The 16,393-nt window shown below is 44.5% G+C and overlaps 1 protein-coding gene and 1 long non-coding RNA gene across 5 annotated transcripts in view; both read right to left on the minus strand.

Annotated features, from left to right (window-relative positions):
• Positions 1 to 6,524: 6,524 nt before the first annotated feature.
• Positions 6,525 to 8,031, minus strand: LOC147683124 (uncharacterized). Its single transcript, XR_015300926.1, has 2 exons — positions 6,748 to 8,031; positions 6,525 to 6,613 (listed from the first exon to the last, which is right to left on the minus strand). It is a non-coding gene; the product is annotated as an uncharacterized LOC147683124 (long non-coding RNA).
• Positions 8,032 to 12,391: 4,360 nt separating this feature from the next.
• CHMP7 (charged multivesicular body protein 7) overlaps positions 12,392 to 16,393 on the minus strand; it is a 112,585-nt gene continuing 108,583 nt past the window's right edge. For 3 of the 4 annotated variants that reach the window (XM_086943606.1, XM_086943605.1, XM_086943608.1), the window contains exon 11: positions 12,392 to 14,859. In XM_086943606.1, the coding sequence (XP_086799732.1) occupies positions 14,798 to 14,859 (62 nt within the window). In that variant the 3' untranslated portion in view covers positions 12,392 to 14,797. The remainder of the gene's footprint in view (positions 14,860 to 16,393) is intronic. The other variant, XM_086943607.1, reaches the window with a different exon arrangement.

Consider the following 16,393-nt stretch of genomic DNA (forward strand, 5'->3'; position numbering starts at 1 on the left):
CAGGCTTACTTCAAGTAAGCCATGCTGCTAGTCTTAAGTACACTTCCTGCTCTCAAGGGCACCTCTTCGATTCGAGCCAGAGGTCTCCAGTCAGGTTACCGCTGGTGGGTCCTTGCTCTATGCCATCGGTCTCAGTGGGACCAGTTACTAGGCTGTGCCTACTCTGGTAGACCTTCCCATTTCATACCTAAGTTCTACACTGCTCCTCATCACTCTGATGCCAGTGCTAACACCATTGGTATAAGCTGATGATCTGGTGCCAATGCCCATGTCAGAACTTAAACCAGTGACTGCCTGAGCTCAACTGATGTCACGCTATGAAATTACAAAAGTGCCCCCTGTTGTCATGAAGCCCGACTCTCATTTGATGCCTTAATACGACGCAAATATAAGCAGAGGCTCCATTTTTAGGTTGAGCATTCAAGACCTCTTGTATATACTACTTATATGTGTATGTACTTTGTGAGCTCTGGAGATCTTACCCTAGGACTTGTCACCTTCCGCTTAGGGACTTTTTTTTTGGTCAACTGCCTCTATTTAACTTTCTTCATAGAAAACGACCAGCAGAGGTCGGTAAAATAGCAGAATCACTTTAGCATTCTCTAGATTCCAGTCCGTAGAAATGATCTTCCCCGAGAACTCAGACAATATTTTTTTCAAATCTTGTATTTTCAGTGATGTGACCACCAAAGGCTCTGATTTTATATTAAAAACAGAGCTTTGGACAACACCATTTCCCGCTGAAAGTAATATTTCTCTCCATGTGTTCCCCTACATGGCGTGTCACGCATTTTGGTGCTTACGTTCCCTCCAGTAGATGTTTCAGCATCCAGGCTAATGTGCTGCGTAGCGAAATACATATAAGGTCCCAAAGGCGAGACCGATTGCATTGCAAATGTTTTTTCTTTTTGATTCCGACTGTGATCCTGTGCTAGAAAAAAAAGGGTGCACCCCTGGATACTGCTGATGTTGGTGAGAGGGATGACTTGCTCACCACTCATTGTACAAATGATGCCTTGTACCTTGATGTACGAAACATTAATGAACTTGCACCTCCCCTGAAGCTGAGCTTGACTCACCATATGGACCCCCACCTGGTGAAAGTTCTAATGGCAGTTGAGTTACTAGAATTGAAGCAGTTCTCCATTCGGATTAAGATGAATTTTTGGGTGGAAATGTCGGAGCCCTTTGTTCAATTCATGACGCCGTCACAGATATATTGATGGCTACTAGTCGAAATCATGTTTTTGCCCACCTCTAAGCCAGCTTGTGGCCAGGTGGCCTAGAACTGCACCCATTCACCCATATTTTCTCACCAAGCACCCCACTCTGGTAAGACACATTGTTCAGACTTTAACAAATTAAGTGAATTCTATTTCATTTCTGTCAAATCCCCCAGTTAGAGAATCCAAAAGGCTTGATGACTTTGGTAAATAAATGTTTGCTTCTGCCTGGGACTAACATCTGTAAACACAGTCTGTCTGTTTGGACATCATACACTTGCCCTATGGGGTTTGGTCAGTGAGACCTTGCTGGCTCTTCCAGAGGACCACAGGGCCTCTTTAGTCATGGAGATCCATGACATGTATGATAATGCAAAGTATGTATTTTCATATACCGTTCCAGCAGTCCAGGAGTTATGGGGGTTCCAGGTTAGCCAAGAAAATAGTCAGTTTGCTGTGTCCCACTTTGGTCTCACCTCCACTACTCGGGTGTTTTAAAAGTGATGGCAATGGTCATTGACCATCCTCACAGGTATGAAGTTCCTGTATCTCTATGATTACGTGCTGAAATCAGGGTAGCCGCTAGCAGTTATGGATCCCTATGGATGATGGTGGATCTCTTAACATCTTGGGGTTTACCATAAACGAGTTTAAGTTACACCTAATTCCTTCATAGAGACTTTCGTTCATTGAGGCAATATTGGTCACAGTAAAATTCAAGGCTTTTCCTCTGCAGCAACGAGTCTGGGATACTTGGGCTATAATCGCCACGTTCAGGCTTGATCCTGGTGACGGTGGTTCTGAGGCTTTTTTGCCCATTAGCTTCATACATAATCCTTTATGGGTTCCAGAGTAGCGTGCTACTCGCCGATAAAGTGCTTCAACACCTCATCAGGGGTAGCAAGTCCTATATAAATGCAAACCCTTTTCCCTCTTCTATCTCTCCACCATCCTTCTCAATCCAAATAACTGACTAACATATTCACCACTCATATTACTTTCATATTTCACTATATTAATTCACTACTAATCCTTTATGGGTTCTGAGTAGCGTGCTACTCGCCGAAAAGCGATTTGACGCCTCATCAAGGGTAGAAAGCGCTACATAAATGCAATTACAATACATTTGGCAGAAAGCTAGCTCTTGATCCAGAAAGCCTGCGTTTTGTGATTTGATGTAAATCCATTCATTAGGTGTTAAGAAATTAAGGTTAAAATATTTGAATATTTCACGCAGTGGAGGATCCCAGGACCTAACAGATCAAAAGATATGATCTGATTGACCGACACCTCATTAACAAAGATGGGACGGCAGCCATTTTAGGACCCTGGATTTAGTGCCCTGTCCTACAAAAAGGTTATAAGAAACAAATAGGGGCAGGGTAGGGATACCATGCCACCCGTGGCCTGGTGGGGAGGGGCCAAATATAACACGTGGGCCAAAAAGTAATTATTTTTATTGGATCACAGAGGATCTGCGTAGCTAATAAAAAATGGCCAGGCTTCCGCCCTTTTCAAAAGTAAGCTCCGCAGGGTGTGCCAAAGCCTGGTTTAGGTGGTTAGTGCAATTTTCTTTTTCCCGAGATGTCTGGAGGCCTCATCCCCCAGGGCCAATGAATGCAGAGGGGGCCATAAGGCTCCCCTCTCCAAACCTTACAAAGGGCCTGGGACCCCATCCCGGAGTCAAAATTATATTTTGGAGAATGGGGCATCTGCCTCCCTCCTTGAGCCCATGTAAGGCCCCAGAGACCCCGTCCTCCAGGGCGAATCAGTAATTATTGGGATGAGGCCGTGAGGCCCACCTTCACGTGCCTCAGGGAGCCCAGGGATCCCCTCCTCCAGAGACATTTTTTTGTAGGTGGGGAGGGAGTGGGCATCGGGCCCCCTCCCCAAGCCAAAGAATGGCAGTGGAGACCCCATCCACATGGCCCAATCTAAGCAGTGTCCTGAGACTCATCCCATGTAAACTATATTCCTTGCCCATGCAACTTTGCTCTCGCCCGACAGGAGCACAGCAAAATGCTACTCCCACCTGGGCAGAAGCAAAGTGACTGCCAGCTCCCACCGAACCCACGATGAGTGCTGGCTGAGAAGCCAGCAGAGGTCTTGGGGCTCTACCCGCAGCCCCCATCTTTAAAAAAAAAACAAAAGATGTGTATGCCACAGGTGGGCACCCATGGTAAAAAAAAGTAAATGGTCTGCTCCCGCCAGGTGCTCGCTGAGGAGACAGGGCATGCAGGTGGGCTTAGGGCCCTAAAGTATAAAAAATACAACATTTGAGTGCTCCAGGTGGGACTGGGACACCCAAACTTTGTTTTAAAAACAATAAATGAGTGGGAGGATCCTCTGAATCTAATGATTTGAAAGAAACTAAAATGATCAACTAACTAAACTTTTAGTCATTTTTATGTAACAATATATTTGAATGTGTTGCACGTGAGGTATTTTTTCTGACCTAGAAGGAGCAGGAGCACCCTTAAGCATTTTTTATAATAATATGAAGGGCTGCAAGGAGCACTGCAGCCCCCAGCAGCATTAAAAGAAAAACACAGAAAGTCTCCAGGGTCATTACATTCATGACCCCAGGAGAGCTTACCATATGTTTTTTAAGGCACTCGAAGCTGGAGTAGTATGCTCTTCAGCTGGACTGCAGGGACCCATTGTGGTTGGTTCTATTGCTGGACTTTGTGGCCTGAAATGTTTTTCAAAAAAAACTCAGACATTTTTTATGTTTTCTTTTAAATAATGCTTTATTGAAAATATTTTGTGACAATCCCTATTATTAAACATTACAATGTGTGAATGTATGAAATACACATTTGATTATAGTTATTGGCAACTTTTTCTCAAAACCATTAGGCCCACTTTACATCTTGATGGGCTGACCATTTGATTAGGCCAATAGGCCCACTGCTTTTTTTATATTTTGCTATTATGACCCTTTGACAAAGCCAGTAGATCTGCCTTACTTAAGATTACACACGTTATATTGTTACATGACAATAACAGCTGTGTGTGGCGGGGGTGCTTGCAGTTTGGTGGGTTCACGTGGGGGGCTTGGGTGCAGGCCTTCGCCACAGGCCATGCTCAGAACCCAACACCGTGCACGGCAATAGACATCTTACTTTTTTTAAAGAAAAAATAGTACTGCACGGAAAAACCAAAGGTTAAAGTGATGTTATAGTTAGGTATTGTGATAATATCTTAGTTTACATTAAAAAGATATCCTTGGAAATTATCTGAAAAAAATAAAGGTTAAAAAGACGTTAAAGTTGAGTAAAAATGTTAGTTAAAACATATCATTTTAAACAAACAACAACATAAAAATTCACCATTTATAGTTATCTCAAGTAACTATAACTCATGCCCGAAACTAACTTTAACTCTAACCCTTGCAATGCACTGCTAAATAACTCCGATTTTACATCACTGATGACATATTTTATGACAATCTTGATAACATCATTGCAACATTTGAAGTCATAATTGATAACACTATGCATAGTGGGATTGCAAGTTACAGTTACTTTAAGGAACGAGTTATAATTACTTGGAATAACCATAGAGTCCATTTAACCTTTGATATATATATATATATATATATATATATATATATATATATATATATATATATATATATACACACACATTATATATATATATATATATATATATACACACACACAAACACATATATACACACACACACTGTCTCACAGCTATACAAGTGCCCTGTAAGGATTGGTGCAGTGCAAATGGGTGCGAGCCCCTGTGTAAATTTTCACAACCCATGCACAACAAAACCGTCATGCCAAAAGTACATACTCCGGCGAAATTGGTGTTCTTTATATTTATCGATACAGAAAACCTATTTCGGCTCTCTGTGGGCCTCGTTCACTTAGTTTTTACAAAAGTTTGTTTGCCCTTTTTAAAGCGCTTGTGCATTGAAATCAAAGAGGGACTATCAATTTCCAACCAAAACACAGTCGAAAAACTTGCAGTCAAAAGAGATATTTACACAATATGTGACAGAGGGAAGTATTGTCTTACAATTTTCGGTACCACTATTTCATCATACAAAATCTGGAAAGTGTCACTTCAGAGTCCGCAACAGTCAGTCCCTTTTGAGAACCTATCCTCATAGACACAGGTGTTAAACCCTCTTTTTCAGGGACACAACGGCTGTTAAACCCACCTTCTTTGAGACACAACAGTGGTTAAACCCACATCCTCTAGGACACAGCAGCTATTAGATGACCTCTTAAGGGGCACAGCAGCTGTAAGACCCACTTCCTCAGACACAAGAACTGTTAGATCCACTTCCTCAGGAACACTGCAGCTGTTGGACCCATGTTTTCCAGGACACAGCAGCTAATAAACCTTTAGGGGTATCGACTACTGCTGAATGATTTATAATATTCGTTACTGTGGAACATTACACACAACACAAAAAAATATGTTCTGCCTGTACATGGTTTCTTTAAAGGTTGGAAAATGATCTTCGCTCTTATTTCAGAAGGGTTACGGAAAACTGTTACCCAAGCCTCCATTGGATCCAGACTGGGCTACTGTAAATTCTTAGTTCTTGGTTTACCTAAAGCTCAGATCCCGCATTTATAGATAGTCCAAACGGCAGCGGGCTGTTAGGCTTAGTAAATTCTGCCATGCATCTCAGCACCTTAAGAAACTGAACAGGTTGCCTATTGACAAGAGAAGTCTTTTCAAAGTTCTTTGCCTATGTTTGTGAGTGTTAGCAATTATCTTCAACAGAGGTTTATATGTTCCTGTCCGCCACACTTTCTACAGTCCACTTCAGCCAATTTGGTCACCACTAGTAATCCACAGCGACAGAGATTAGTGGGTTGAGTTTTCAGTCATCTCACTGCTAAGGCCTTGAACACATTACAACCATCCTTGTGTCATCCCATACCTTACCTAAAATTCAGAAAGCTACTCAAGAACACAGCTCTTCTCTCTGTAAAGATCTAGCTATGTCAGTAGTAAGGTGTTGTCCTTTATAATCTGGGTGATGGTCTTCCAGCACAAGAACAACTTCATAGGTAACTGTTGTGCTTTACAAGTAGCACCCATTCAATCATTCACAATCACTGCAGGAGTCAGTAAGGGTTCCCATCATCACTCATGCCTAGGCAACGATTGAAAAGTTGTCCATTTTGCCTGGTACAGTATATGTCTAAAACAGTGAAAAAGTTCCAGTTTTCGCATGAATTTGCATAGGTGCATCTGTGCTTCCACCTTCCCTGGGCCCATGTGTCAAGCAGGAAAAACAATTAACCTTAATGAAATTAGGTAAACGCGTTTATTTCAAGCAACGCAGTGAATTTAAAAGATTTGTAGTGCAATACAAGACAACATTATTATATCTGAGCCTTTTCACCACTTTACGTATATATCAGCATAAAGTTTTTAATGGGATATACCCCCCAGAATGCACTGGGTTTTTATTTTCTGGAAGTTCCATTGTCTGCTCAGTAAGGTTCATCTTAGGCAAAGATGGAAAAACATTTAAAGATGAGAGCTTTCTCCAATGTGATAACCATGTTAAAGCTAGACATCCACCAAAAAGAAATGGCACAAGAATATAGAATCAGTCACCTCGACTGAACAAAACCCATCACTGGATTGCAGTGCCAGGCTGATATACTTTTCAACCACTAGTTTTAGTGCCTTGGGGTACTTTCTCATGTGATTTTCTGAACAGTGTGGCTCTGATATTTCTGTCAGTGGAGCTGCTCTCATATGACTTGTTTGTTGTTTTGATGTTTTTTTCTAGTCTGGTGTGTCAACAATTAGGCTTTCCGATGAGATCTGGTTTGCTGTGCTTCTTTTTTGTGATTTGGGGAGCATTGCTCTTCCTGTACCAGTTGGCTAACAGTGCTGGTCTCTTAGGGTTTTTGGTCAGTTGTGCGGTTAGTCACTGGTGTTGCTGTGTGTGTCACTTGGCAAGGGTAACCGGGACTGTGATTTTATGAGTGGTGCTGCTATTGCACGTGACTTGATGAGATGGCCTGCCTCTCTTCTGTGATTTGTTCAGCTTCTGCTCTAGGGTGTGATTCACTGATCTTTGATGCACAAGTCTGCTTTAGCAAGTACTACTGCATGAAGGCCATGCACTGTGAGCGGTCCTGCACTTTAGTGTTATTTAGTGAGCAGTGCTGCTTTATGGTGTTATTTGGTGAACAGTGCTATTCTGGTTTAATATGGCAAGGAATGCAATGATATCTAGAGCATGACGCGGTCCTCGTGGCATTTGTGAGCGCTTCGGCTTTGGGTTGGTTTTTGGTGAGCTCTGCAGCTGCCAGGTGTGATTTGTTGAACAATGGTGTACTCTTGTGGTAATTGGTGAGCAGGCTCCTTTGAAGTGATATGTGGTGTGTGGGACCAGTCTTTTGTATTATTTGATGAGTGGGGCAACTCTATTGTGTTAACTGGTATCTAGGGCTCTTTAATGGTGTTTGCTCAGTGGAGGTTGTCTTGTGTTATCTGGTGAGTAGAACTCTCTTGTGTGATCTTGTGAGCAGATTGTTATTCTGTGAGTGGGCCAGCTTTCTGCTGCACGTGCGAGTGGTGCATCTCTCTGCAGTGATTTGGGAAGTGGTGCTGCCTTATGAAGCATTTGGGGAGCAGGACTGCCTTCTCCTGCTCTGCTCTGGTCTTTCAAGCAATTTTGGGATTGATGTGCAGTACAAAAATACTTTAACTTCCAATGGTCCCTTACTTTTAGTACTAATTTTAGTATTATAGTAAGATAAATTCTGGAAACAACACATGAGCTGCAGCTTGTGTCAGGACATAACTGTTCATTAGCAGAACCGCTATATATCATGTGTCTCGGTCGGAAGCGCAGCGGACGAGTGCAGCGGGCGCGACGTTTGCGCGCCGAAGGCGCGCCTAAGGCAAGCCCGTCTGCGCCCGTCCGCGACCAGACGGGGCCAGGGGCCATAAACCCTGATCCCCACACTCTTCTGGTCAGGACTTATTCCTCGGCGGCCCTTCGTAGCATAGGTAGTGGAGTTGGTGCTCACTGTACCCATATCTACGCCCCTACAGAGCTTCCTACTCAATGCCTGTTCTATATGTATTCCTTCGGCCACCCCTCTACGTCTATTTTAGCACAAACATACCGCATGTTTGCCCTAAATTGCCGCTCCCTACCCAAGCATAGCACGCAGATTGCTATGCTGCTAGAGGAACAAAAACCAGACGCACTTTTCCTGACGGAGACGTGGCTTACTGTGCACTCTGAGCCAGACGTAGTATCAGCTCTACCTACAGGGTATCATATTGTCCGGTTAGACAGATCGGAAGGGAGAGGGGGAGGTCTGGCGATCATATTGAAGACCCAGTACCAATGCCGCACCTCAACAGAAACCATTCCTGAGTGTGAGAGCATAGCATTCTGCATTGAGATGAATGCTAATAGCTCTTTTTCCGGCACCCTGATTTATCGCCCCCCAGAACAACCAAAAATGTTCCACAGATCTCTTCCAGAGATTATAGCAGAAAGAATTATGGCTTCGGCCAACCACACGGTCCTAGGGGACCTTAATTTCCACTTCAACTCCCCCTCAGACCAATTCGCTAAAGAACTAATAGAGGACCTTGGAGCTCTTCAAATGTCCCAGCTGGTGTTAGCTCCAACTCACGAAAAGGGCAATTTACTGGACCCCATATTCAGCAACTGCCCGGGTCTGACGGCCGACCTACCTATCCCCATCCCATGGTCAGACCACTTTCTGGTCCCGTTTACTTGGACCACACAAAAAGTCCCCCAGTTACCACCCCAAGCCACTACTAGAAGAAATTGGAAAAAGCTCCCCTTGGATGCATGGTCACACAATCTGGACGCTACTCGTCCACTATCCTGCCCAGACCCTAATGTGGCAAATAGAAATTTTGTAGACTGGATTACAAATTCATTGGATCCGATCCTCCCTCTTCGCAGATCTTCCTCAAAGAAAATACACAAATCTGCACCCTGGTTCTCCGACTCCCTGAGGGAACTAAAACGCCGTTGCAGGCAACAAGAGAGAGCCTGGCGACTAGATTTCCTTCCAGACAAAAAGGCCGCCTACAAAGAGGCGATTAAAGCTTACAAAAAAGGAATTAGGCTCGCCCAGGCAACCTACTACTCAGATAAAATTCTTGAAGCTAAATCTAAGCCGAAGGAAATCTTTAGTATAATAAAGCTATGCACCAGCCCCAATACGGCAACCCCGCCTAATAAAACCCAGGACCAATGTAATGAGCTTGCAAACTTTTTCCATGATAAAGTCGTAAAAATCTACTCTACATTCCCAACAGTAGCCACAAACCGGGACGCGACTGCCTCACCTCTTCCTAGATCGCACCTTCACCCCGAGCAGCCCTCCCTTGAGCACTTCCCTCTTTTGGATCTCGACACCTTAGACAAGGTGGCACGCCAAGTTAAATCAGGCTCCCCATGTGACCCTGCCCCTCCAGATGTCCTGCTGCAGGCATCTAAAACCACCTTGCCAATAATGCTGGAACTTCTCAACTCGTCCATCTCTGCATGCGTAGTCCCCACGACATGGAAGCAAGCCATGGTGCGGGCGCTGCTAAAAAAACCTAGCCTAGATCCCGATGATCATGCTAGTTACCGCCCCATCTCACTTCTTCCTTGGGTCAGCAAGGTTCTGGAGAAGTTTATAAATGCCCAACTCGTTCAGTTCCTAGGGAACCATTCTCTGCTACACACATCGCAGACAGGCTTCAGACCGAAGCACGGTACTGAAACCGCCTTGCTAGCAGTCACAGAAGAATCTCGAAGGGTACTGGATCAGGGAGGATCAGTGGCAGTGATCCTCCTTGATCTAAGTGCCGCATTCGATACGGTCAGCCATAACACCTTGCTGAACCGTCTCCATGACATCGGAGTATCTGGCGACGCGCTAAGGTGGTTTGAGTCTTTCCTGTCTGAGAGATCCTTTCGGATCTTTGATGGCGAGACAATGTCCTCTAGGAAAACCCTCAGCTGCGGAGTACCACAGGGCTCTTCCCTGAGCCCTGTGCTGTTCAACGTATACATGAGGCCGCTGGCGGGTGTCGTCGAACCGTATGGCATCAAAATTGTGTCATACGCCGACGACACGCAACTAGTGGTCTCATTGGCCGCTGGTAATAACAGGCAATGCCCGGCAGATCTACTAAAATGCTTAGAGGATGTCAAGGGATGGATGACCTCCTCCTCCCTAAAACTGAATGGGGACAAGACGGAGCTAATGCTCCTAGGCCCAACCTCCCCAGTACCTTTCACCTCTCTATGGCCCTGTACTCTGGGTCTCCCTCCCACCCCCAAGGAAAGTGTTAAGAGCCTAGGAGTGTGGCTGGATAACAAACTCTCGTTTACCACCCAGGCCACGAAGTTGTCCGCCACATGCTTTGGCCTACTAAGAATTCTTGGAAAGATCCTTCCACTTCTACCGTTAGAAGCTAGAAAGGTGGCGGTACAAGGCCTCATTCAGTCTCGTCTGGACTCGAACAATGCCCTGTATGTTGGGGCTCCCGAAATGACCCTCCGGAAATTACAGATCGTGCAAAACTGTGCAGCACGCACCCTGCTACAGATTCCACGATCCCAATCAGCCAGACCTGCCCTGAAGAGTCTCCACTGGCTGCCAGTGAGGCAGAGAGTAGCATTCAAGGCGTTATGCATGGCACATCACGCCTTTTGGAAAACAGGCCCACCCATTAACAACGACCTTGTCATCCCCTATCACCCAAACAGGAATCTTAGGTCGATGGAAGCCTTCCTTGCTGTTGTTCCCAGAGTGAAGAGAGCCAGGTCGGGTGGCAGGCTGTTCTCTCTAAACACTGCCAAACTCTGGAACGCCCTTCCCCTCTCACTCCGATCTAATCCAAATCTGCTTTCATTCCGGAAAAACTTGAAGACACTACTGTTCGCTAAATCCTTCGTGTCTTAATTCTTCCGTTCTTGGTCACTCCGCCTCAGCACAACTCAGCGCTTGGACGCCCCCGGGCAGCAATCGCGCTCAATAAATTTATAAAAAAAACAAAAAAAAAAAAAAAAAAACATCTGAATCCTAAACATTCCTTGAGTTTGAGCAACATCTTAATGAGAAGACGCAAATGCAGTTCTGGTCTTTTTTCTTTTTTTGTGTGTTGCCAGGTCTCTGTGGCCTGAATGCATGTGTAGCAATAGCTCTAAGCTAACGTCTGTAGAGGAGATAGAAAATGTGTGGGAGTAAAGCCTTTGTTGGAAGGCCCTCACCAAGGTGCTGAGTGGAGGACCTGCTGCTGCAGCTTCCACTTGGAAATCTCATGTCACAAGCATGTGAATGGATTGTATACATATCAGGTACGGTTATTTCACCTTTAGCCATGAAGAATATTTAGCATTATTTATTTACAGAATTTATGTTAATACATTTACAAATGTCTAATTGGTGCTGTGTGTAATGTTTTCATGTCTAGCAACCACCCTCATCCAGCATTAATGATATTCAAGATGGTACCTAATCACAGTTATTATTTTGTCTATAAAACTAAATAGCGTGTGTGAAATTGGTAAAAAGGTGGTTGTAGCTGAATCCATAGACAGCACTTCATAGTAGATTTCAATTTAAGAGTTAATAGGGTCTGTCTATTGCTCATATAGATACATTTTTACCTGTTTCCTAAAAGTTTTCTCGTTGGTGGCGATGTTGTCTTTTCAAGGAGAATACTGTTGACATAGGGTATCATTTTTGCCTTGGACATTTTCAGGATAAACAGTTTACTGGTGGATATAAAACTGTGACAGGTTGCCGATGGGTAGCCAACAACAAGCTACATGCGAGTGTCTATACAAATATCCCCATGTGACATAGAAAGAATAAACATGTTATATAGATCTGAATTCTAATGTCACCTGAAGCATTTGTTGTTAATATCTTACACAAATGGATCAAAGTCTAAGGATGTTATTATTTTGGGATATATTGGTGCAGAGTGCGACTACCACTAGAATAAGACCTGGAATGAATTTCCTTCAGTATTGAAGCATTTGACTTTGCCAGCGCGCTCTGTGCCATCACACTTCCAGAATACAGCAAACGTTACCAATAGGACTGTGTAGACCACACCATTAAAATGATGGACTTTTAGAGGTAAATTAATACAAAGACTTTTGTTCCATGTAAAAATTATATTTTCTGTTGCATCCAAGATTCCAACTTTTAAATGATATGTAGCACATGAGCTAAGCCGCTATCTGTGAATTAAGGCGATTTATGTAGCCCAAAAAACATTTTGTACTTAAGAAAAACAGTGTATTGCTTAAATTATACCATGCACAAAATGTCAACAGTATCTCTGAGAACATACAGTTTACATACCAATGAGAAAACCATTACCAAAAGTGTTGAGAAAAATCAAATGAGAAATAGCTAGACGATTGTACCATCCTAGCTGAATTATGTTTTGAAGCAGTCCTTGCAGTAAGGCCATGCACACCATCCCAGGTGTTTTATTCCTTGAAATGAACAGTTGCAATTATCTACCAGGTCAATTTTGTAAAGAAAACACGAATGCTGTAATGCAGGATGAAAGATGGATGCTACCGACTCAATTACAGTAATCTATATAATCAAATAATGCTGTCTAGTTTCGAAAAACAAAGGAAAAGGTGGAATAACTGTTTTGAATGTTTATGTCGTTGCTTCTTTTATTGCAGTGTCCTGGGAAAAGAGCTCGTTTGTATTGTGAGTGGAGCCTGACAGATGAATAAGGTCACCCAGGTCCACTGTAGCTCCCAGCAACCAAACTGTTAGCAGAGGTGGACAGACCAGATCTGCATGGGTCTACCTCCTCTGTACCTCAACTTCACTGGCTCTCTAAGCAGCAGGCGCCCTGGCGGATGTCCAGTATACACTGCACCAACCACCGACCACTTTGGACATCGCCAATGCACGCTGCACATTGACACATGCGTCACGCACCCAGTAACATCACAAGCATCTGAGGCAAAAGGAATGGGCACAGACTGACATCACATAAATCCTAAGCTTCAGGTACAAGCCTCGCGGACATCGAGCACATCAGTTCTTATCGTGAGCACCCAATGACATCTCTAGCACCCTGGTCACCTTGCATGCACCACCAGGAGGAGGCACCCACTTACTCGAAGCAGGAGGATGCACATGAGACTCCAGTACCTAATGTTTTCCTAAGCATGTGCATCAGAGGTACTTCCAGATAGACCACTAACAGCCTCTGCAGCAAGCATGTGCATCCAGAAAGATCAAAAGGACCCTCAATAGCAGGCGAAGGCACCCAATGACTTTACAACTTCCCTGTATGGAAGGTTTGGGCCCCAACAACAACTATAGCAGCCAGTGGCATCACGTGTACCATATGCATCAGGAACAGATAACCATACCCAGAGACCTCACCACCAATGTCTGTCGCAGGCATTTACAGACTGAGATATCATGGTTATCCACAGGGCAGGCTCAAACACCCAGTAAGCCCACAGCTACCACGTGCAGCAGGCATGGCCCTCTGTGACATCACAATGATCCTGGGCAGCAGGCAAAGGCACATAGACAGCAGTCACCCAGATACACCACCTGCCATATGTGAAACTGGCGTTGGGTCCTGCCACATCACACACAAATCAGAGAGCAGAGAGAAGTACCTGGTGACAACAGGATCACCTTGGAAGCAACCATAAATAAGACAATACAAAGGAAAACAACTCATGAATAAGGCACTGATTTTAAAGTCAGTAATTCAAGGGAACTTCCCGACTCCTAAAGACACTCCTTGTAACTTTTGTATCAACTCGTCGCCTTCCCCAGTGTCTTAGTTTGTGTTTAAACAGACATTAATTCAAAGCAGTTTTAAGTTTAATACAGATCACAGACTGCTGAGTATGTAGTGGAACAATATGTTTGGTCGTACAAACAGACCTGCCCTTCAACTTCTGTAAGCACAACGCAGAGCAAATTGCACTGAACCAGTCTCTGCTGTACCCCCAAACTGTTATGGGCCACTGCAACTTGCCGCCACAGTTGGGGCATGTGTGCGAAGGACACTGTGAGAACGTCCCTCCAGTAAGACTAGACAGGATGTTTTTTGGGGTTCTGTGGTACAGTTCAGCTTCAGGCATCAAATTAGGGGTCTTTGGGACCCGGCAGCCTTATCCTACAGGGACATGGAACCTCTGTCCTTGGGAAATGTAGTCCAGGCATGTCAATACTCCAACACTAGTCCAGAAGCACAGGTTCGGTGCAGCCACTGGACGATGGCTCATGGCCATTTTAGGTACTGGCTAGGCCACAAGGCAATTCAAGAACTGGACACGGGTACATGCCAACTCCATCCGCAAATCAGGGCAGAATACCTCGAGCCACTGAAACATCATGAAGCATCGCTGCAGCTTTTCAACCAGGTCATGCGGTATCCCCTAGACACTGATTCATGTCATCTGGCATTCCAGGCACTGGGCCAGGGCATTTGGTGACTCCAGACACAGGGTCACTGCAGTTACTGGTTGAGGGTGCATGGCCAGCTGGATCAGGGCACATGGATCACTGCGCAGGCTCCATCACTTTTGGCCCCGAGAGTGGAGTCCTTGTTCTTGACATCGAATCTGAAAGGAAATTAACAGAGAACATTGAGAAATGCTGATCTGTGCTGGCGGGCAACCAATAGAGATGTGAGACACTGCTATGGAAGAGAAGAGGGATAGGAAGAACCTGTGGAGGAGAAACTGTGGTTCTTTGTAGCTCATTTTGAGGCCTGATTGCTTTTAAATCTCATTTGTAGGCACAAGCTCAAAAGTGCCATATTTTGAAAGTGACATGACCCTTTAAACATCCCATTGCAACAAACACACAGTATCAAAATCTTTCACTTATGGGGCCTGGAAGTAGGCGAGACGTCACACATTCAGTGAGAATATACAGAGGTTGGATAATCTTTGCAAGACATCATTAAATATACTTCGATAGGCACATAAGAAAAGGTTACTTCCCTTCGGTAACGCTTTTTCTGGTGGATACAATATCTGCCTGTGGATTCCTCACCTTTTGAATACCCGCTGCACCAACATTTCGCGGGAGAATTCTTTCCTAGCTATCCCACGCCGACGAGGACGTCACAATGGACAGGCTCCGCCAGCTGCACCGTATGACGTCATCGGAGCCACAAAAGGACCTCGTTGGCGTGCTGACGTCAGTTCCACCCATTTTTTCCATGCCACCAAGGCAAACGGGCGGACCAACACATTTTCAAATATACATATGGCATATCAAATATATGCTCATATGCCAAATCACAAATGCATAATCAATAAAAGTAAAGCGAAATAGCAAAGGAAAAGCATTTCTCATTATTAAGATATAAACATGATTAAAAAAAAAATGTGGTAGATACAGGTGGACAACGGGGAGGCGGGTGGGAGCCGGAGGAATCCACAGGGAGATATTGTATCCACCAGAAAAAGCTTTACCGAAGGTAAGTAACTTGTTCTTCTGATGGATACTTCTGCCTGTGGATTCCTCACCTTTTGAATAGACTCTCAAAGCCGTACCTCTACCGGAGGAGGGTGTCCACCTGACTAGACCCAAAAATTCTTCAAAACAGAGCAAGCAAAATGGCCATCCCTCCTAACCTCAGAGTCCAAGCAGTAATGCTTTGCAAAATTGTGTAGGGAGTCCCAAGTTGCTGCTTTACAGATATTAAGAACAGGAACACCTCTAGCCAAAGCAGAAGAAGTAGATTTAGCTCTGGTGGAATGAGCTCTGATACCTTCAGGAGGATCCTTCTTGGCCAGGGCGTAGCAAATCTTGATGAACAAGATAATCCACCTGGAGAGAGTCCTCTTGTGCACTGTCTTGCCTTTCATCTTTCCAACATAGCCCACGAAGAGCTGATCGTCCAGCCTCAGATCTCTAATGCGATCCAAATAAAAGCGGACAGCCCTCTTAGGGTCCAACCGATGCAGTCTCTCTTCCTCCTTGGAAGGGTGAGGGGGAGGATAGAAGGTGGGTAAAGTAATGGATTGTCCAGAATGAAAAGGGGTAACCAAATTGGGAAGGAAAGCAATCCTGGTCCTTAGAACCACCTTAGCCGCATGAATGGTCAGGAAAGGAGGTTTCGAACTAGGAGCCTGAAGCTCACTT

This window comes from Lissotriton vulgaris, chromosome 11, assembly GCF_964263255.1.
Source record: "Lissotriton vulgaris chromosome 11, aLisVul1.2, whole genome shotgun sequence".
Taxonomy (NCBI): Eukaryota; Metazoa; Chordata; class Amphibia; order Caudata; family Salamandridae; genus Lissotriton; species Lissotriton vulgaris.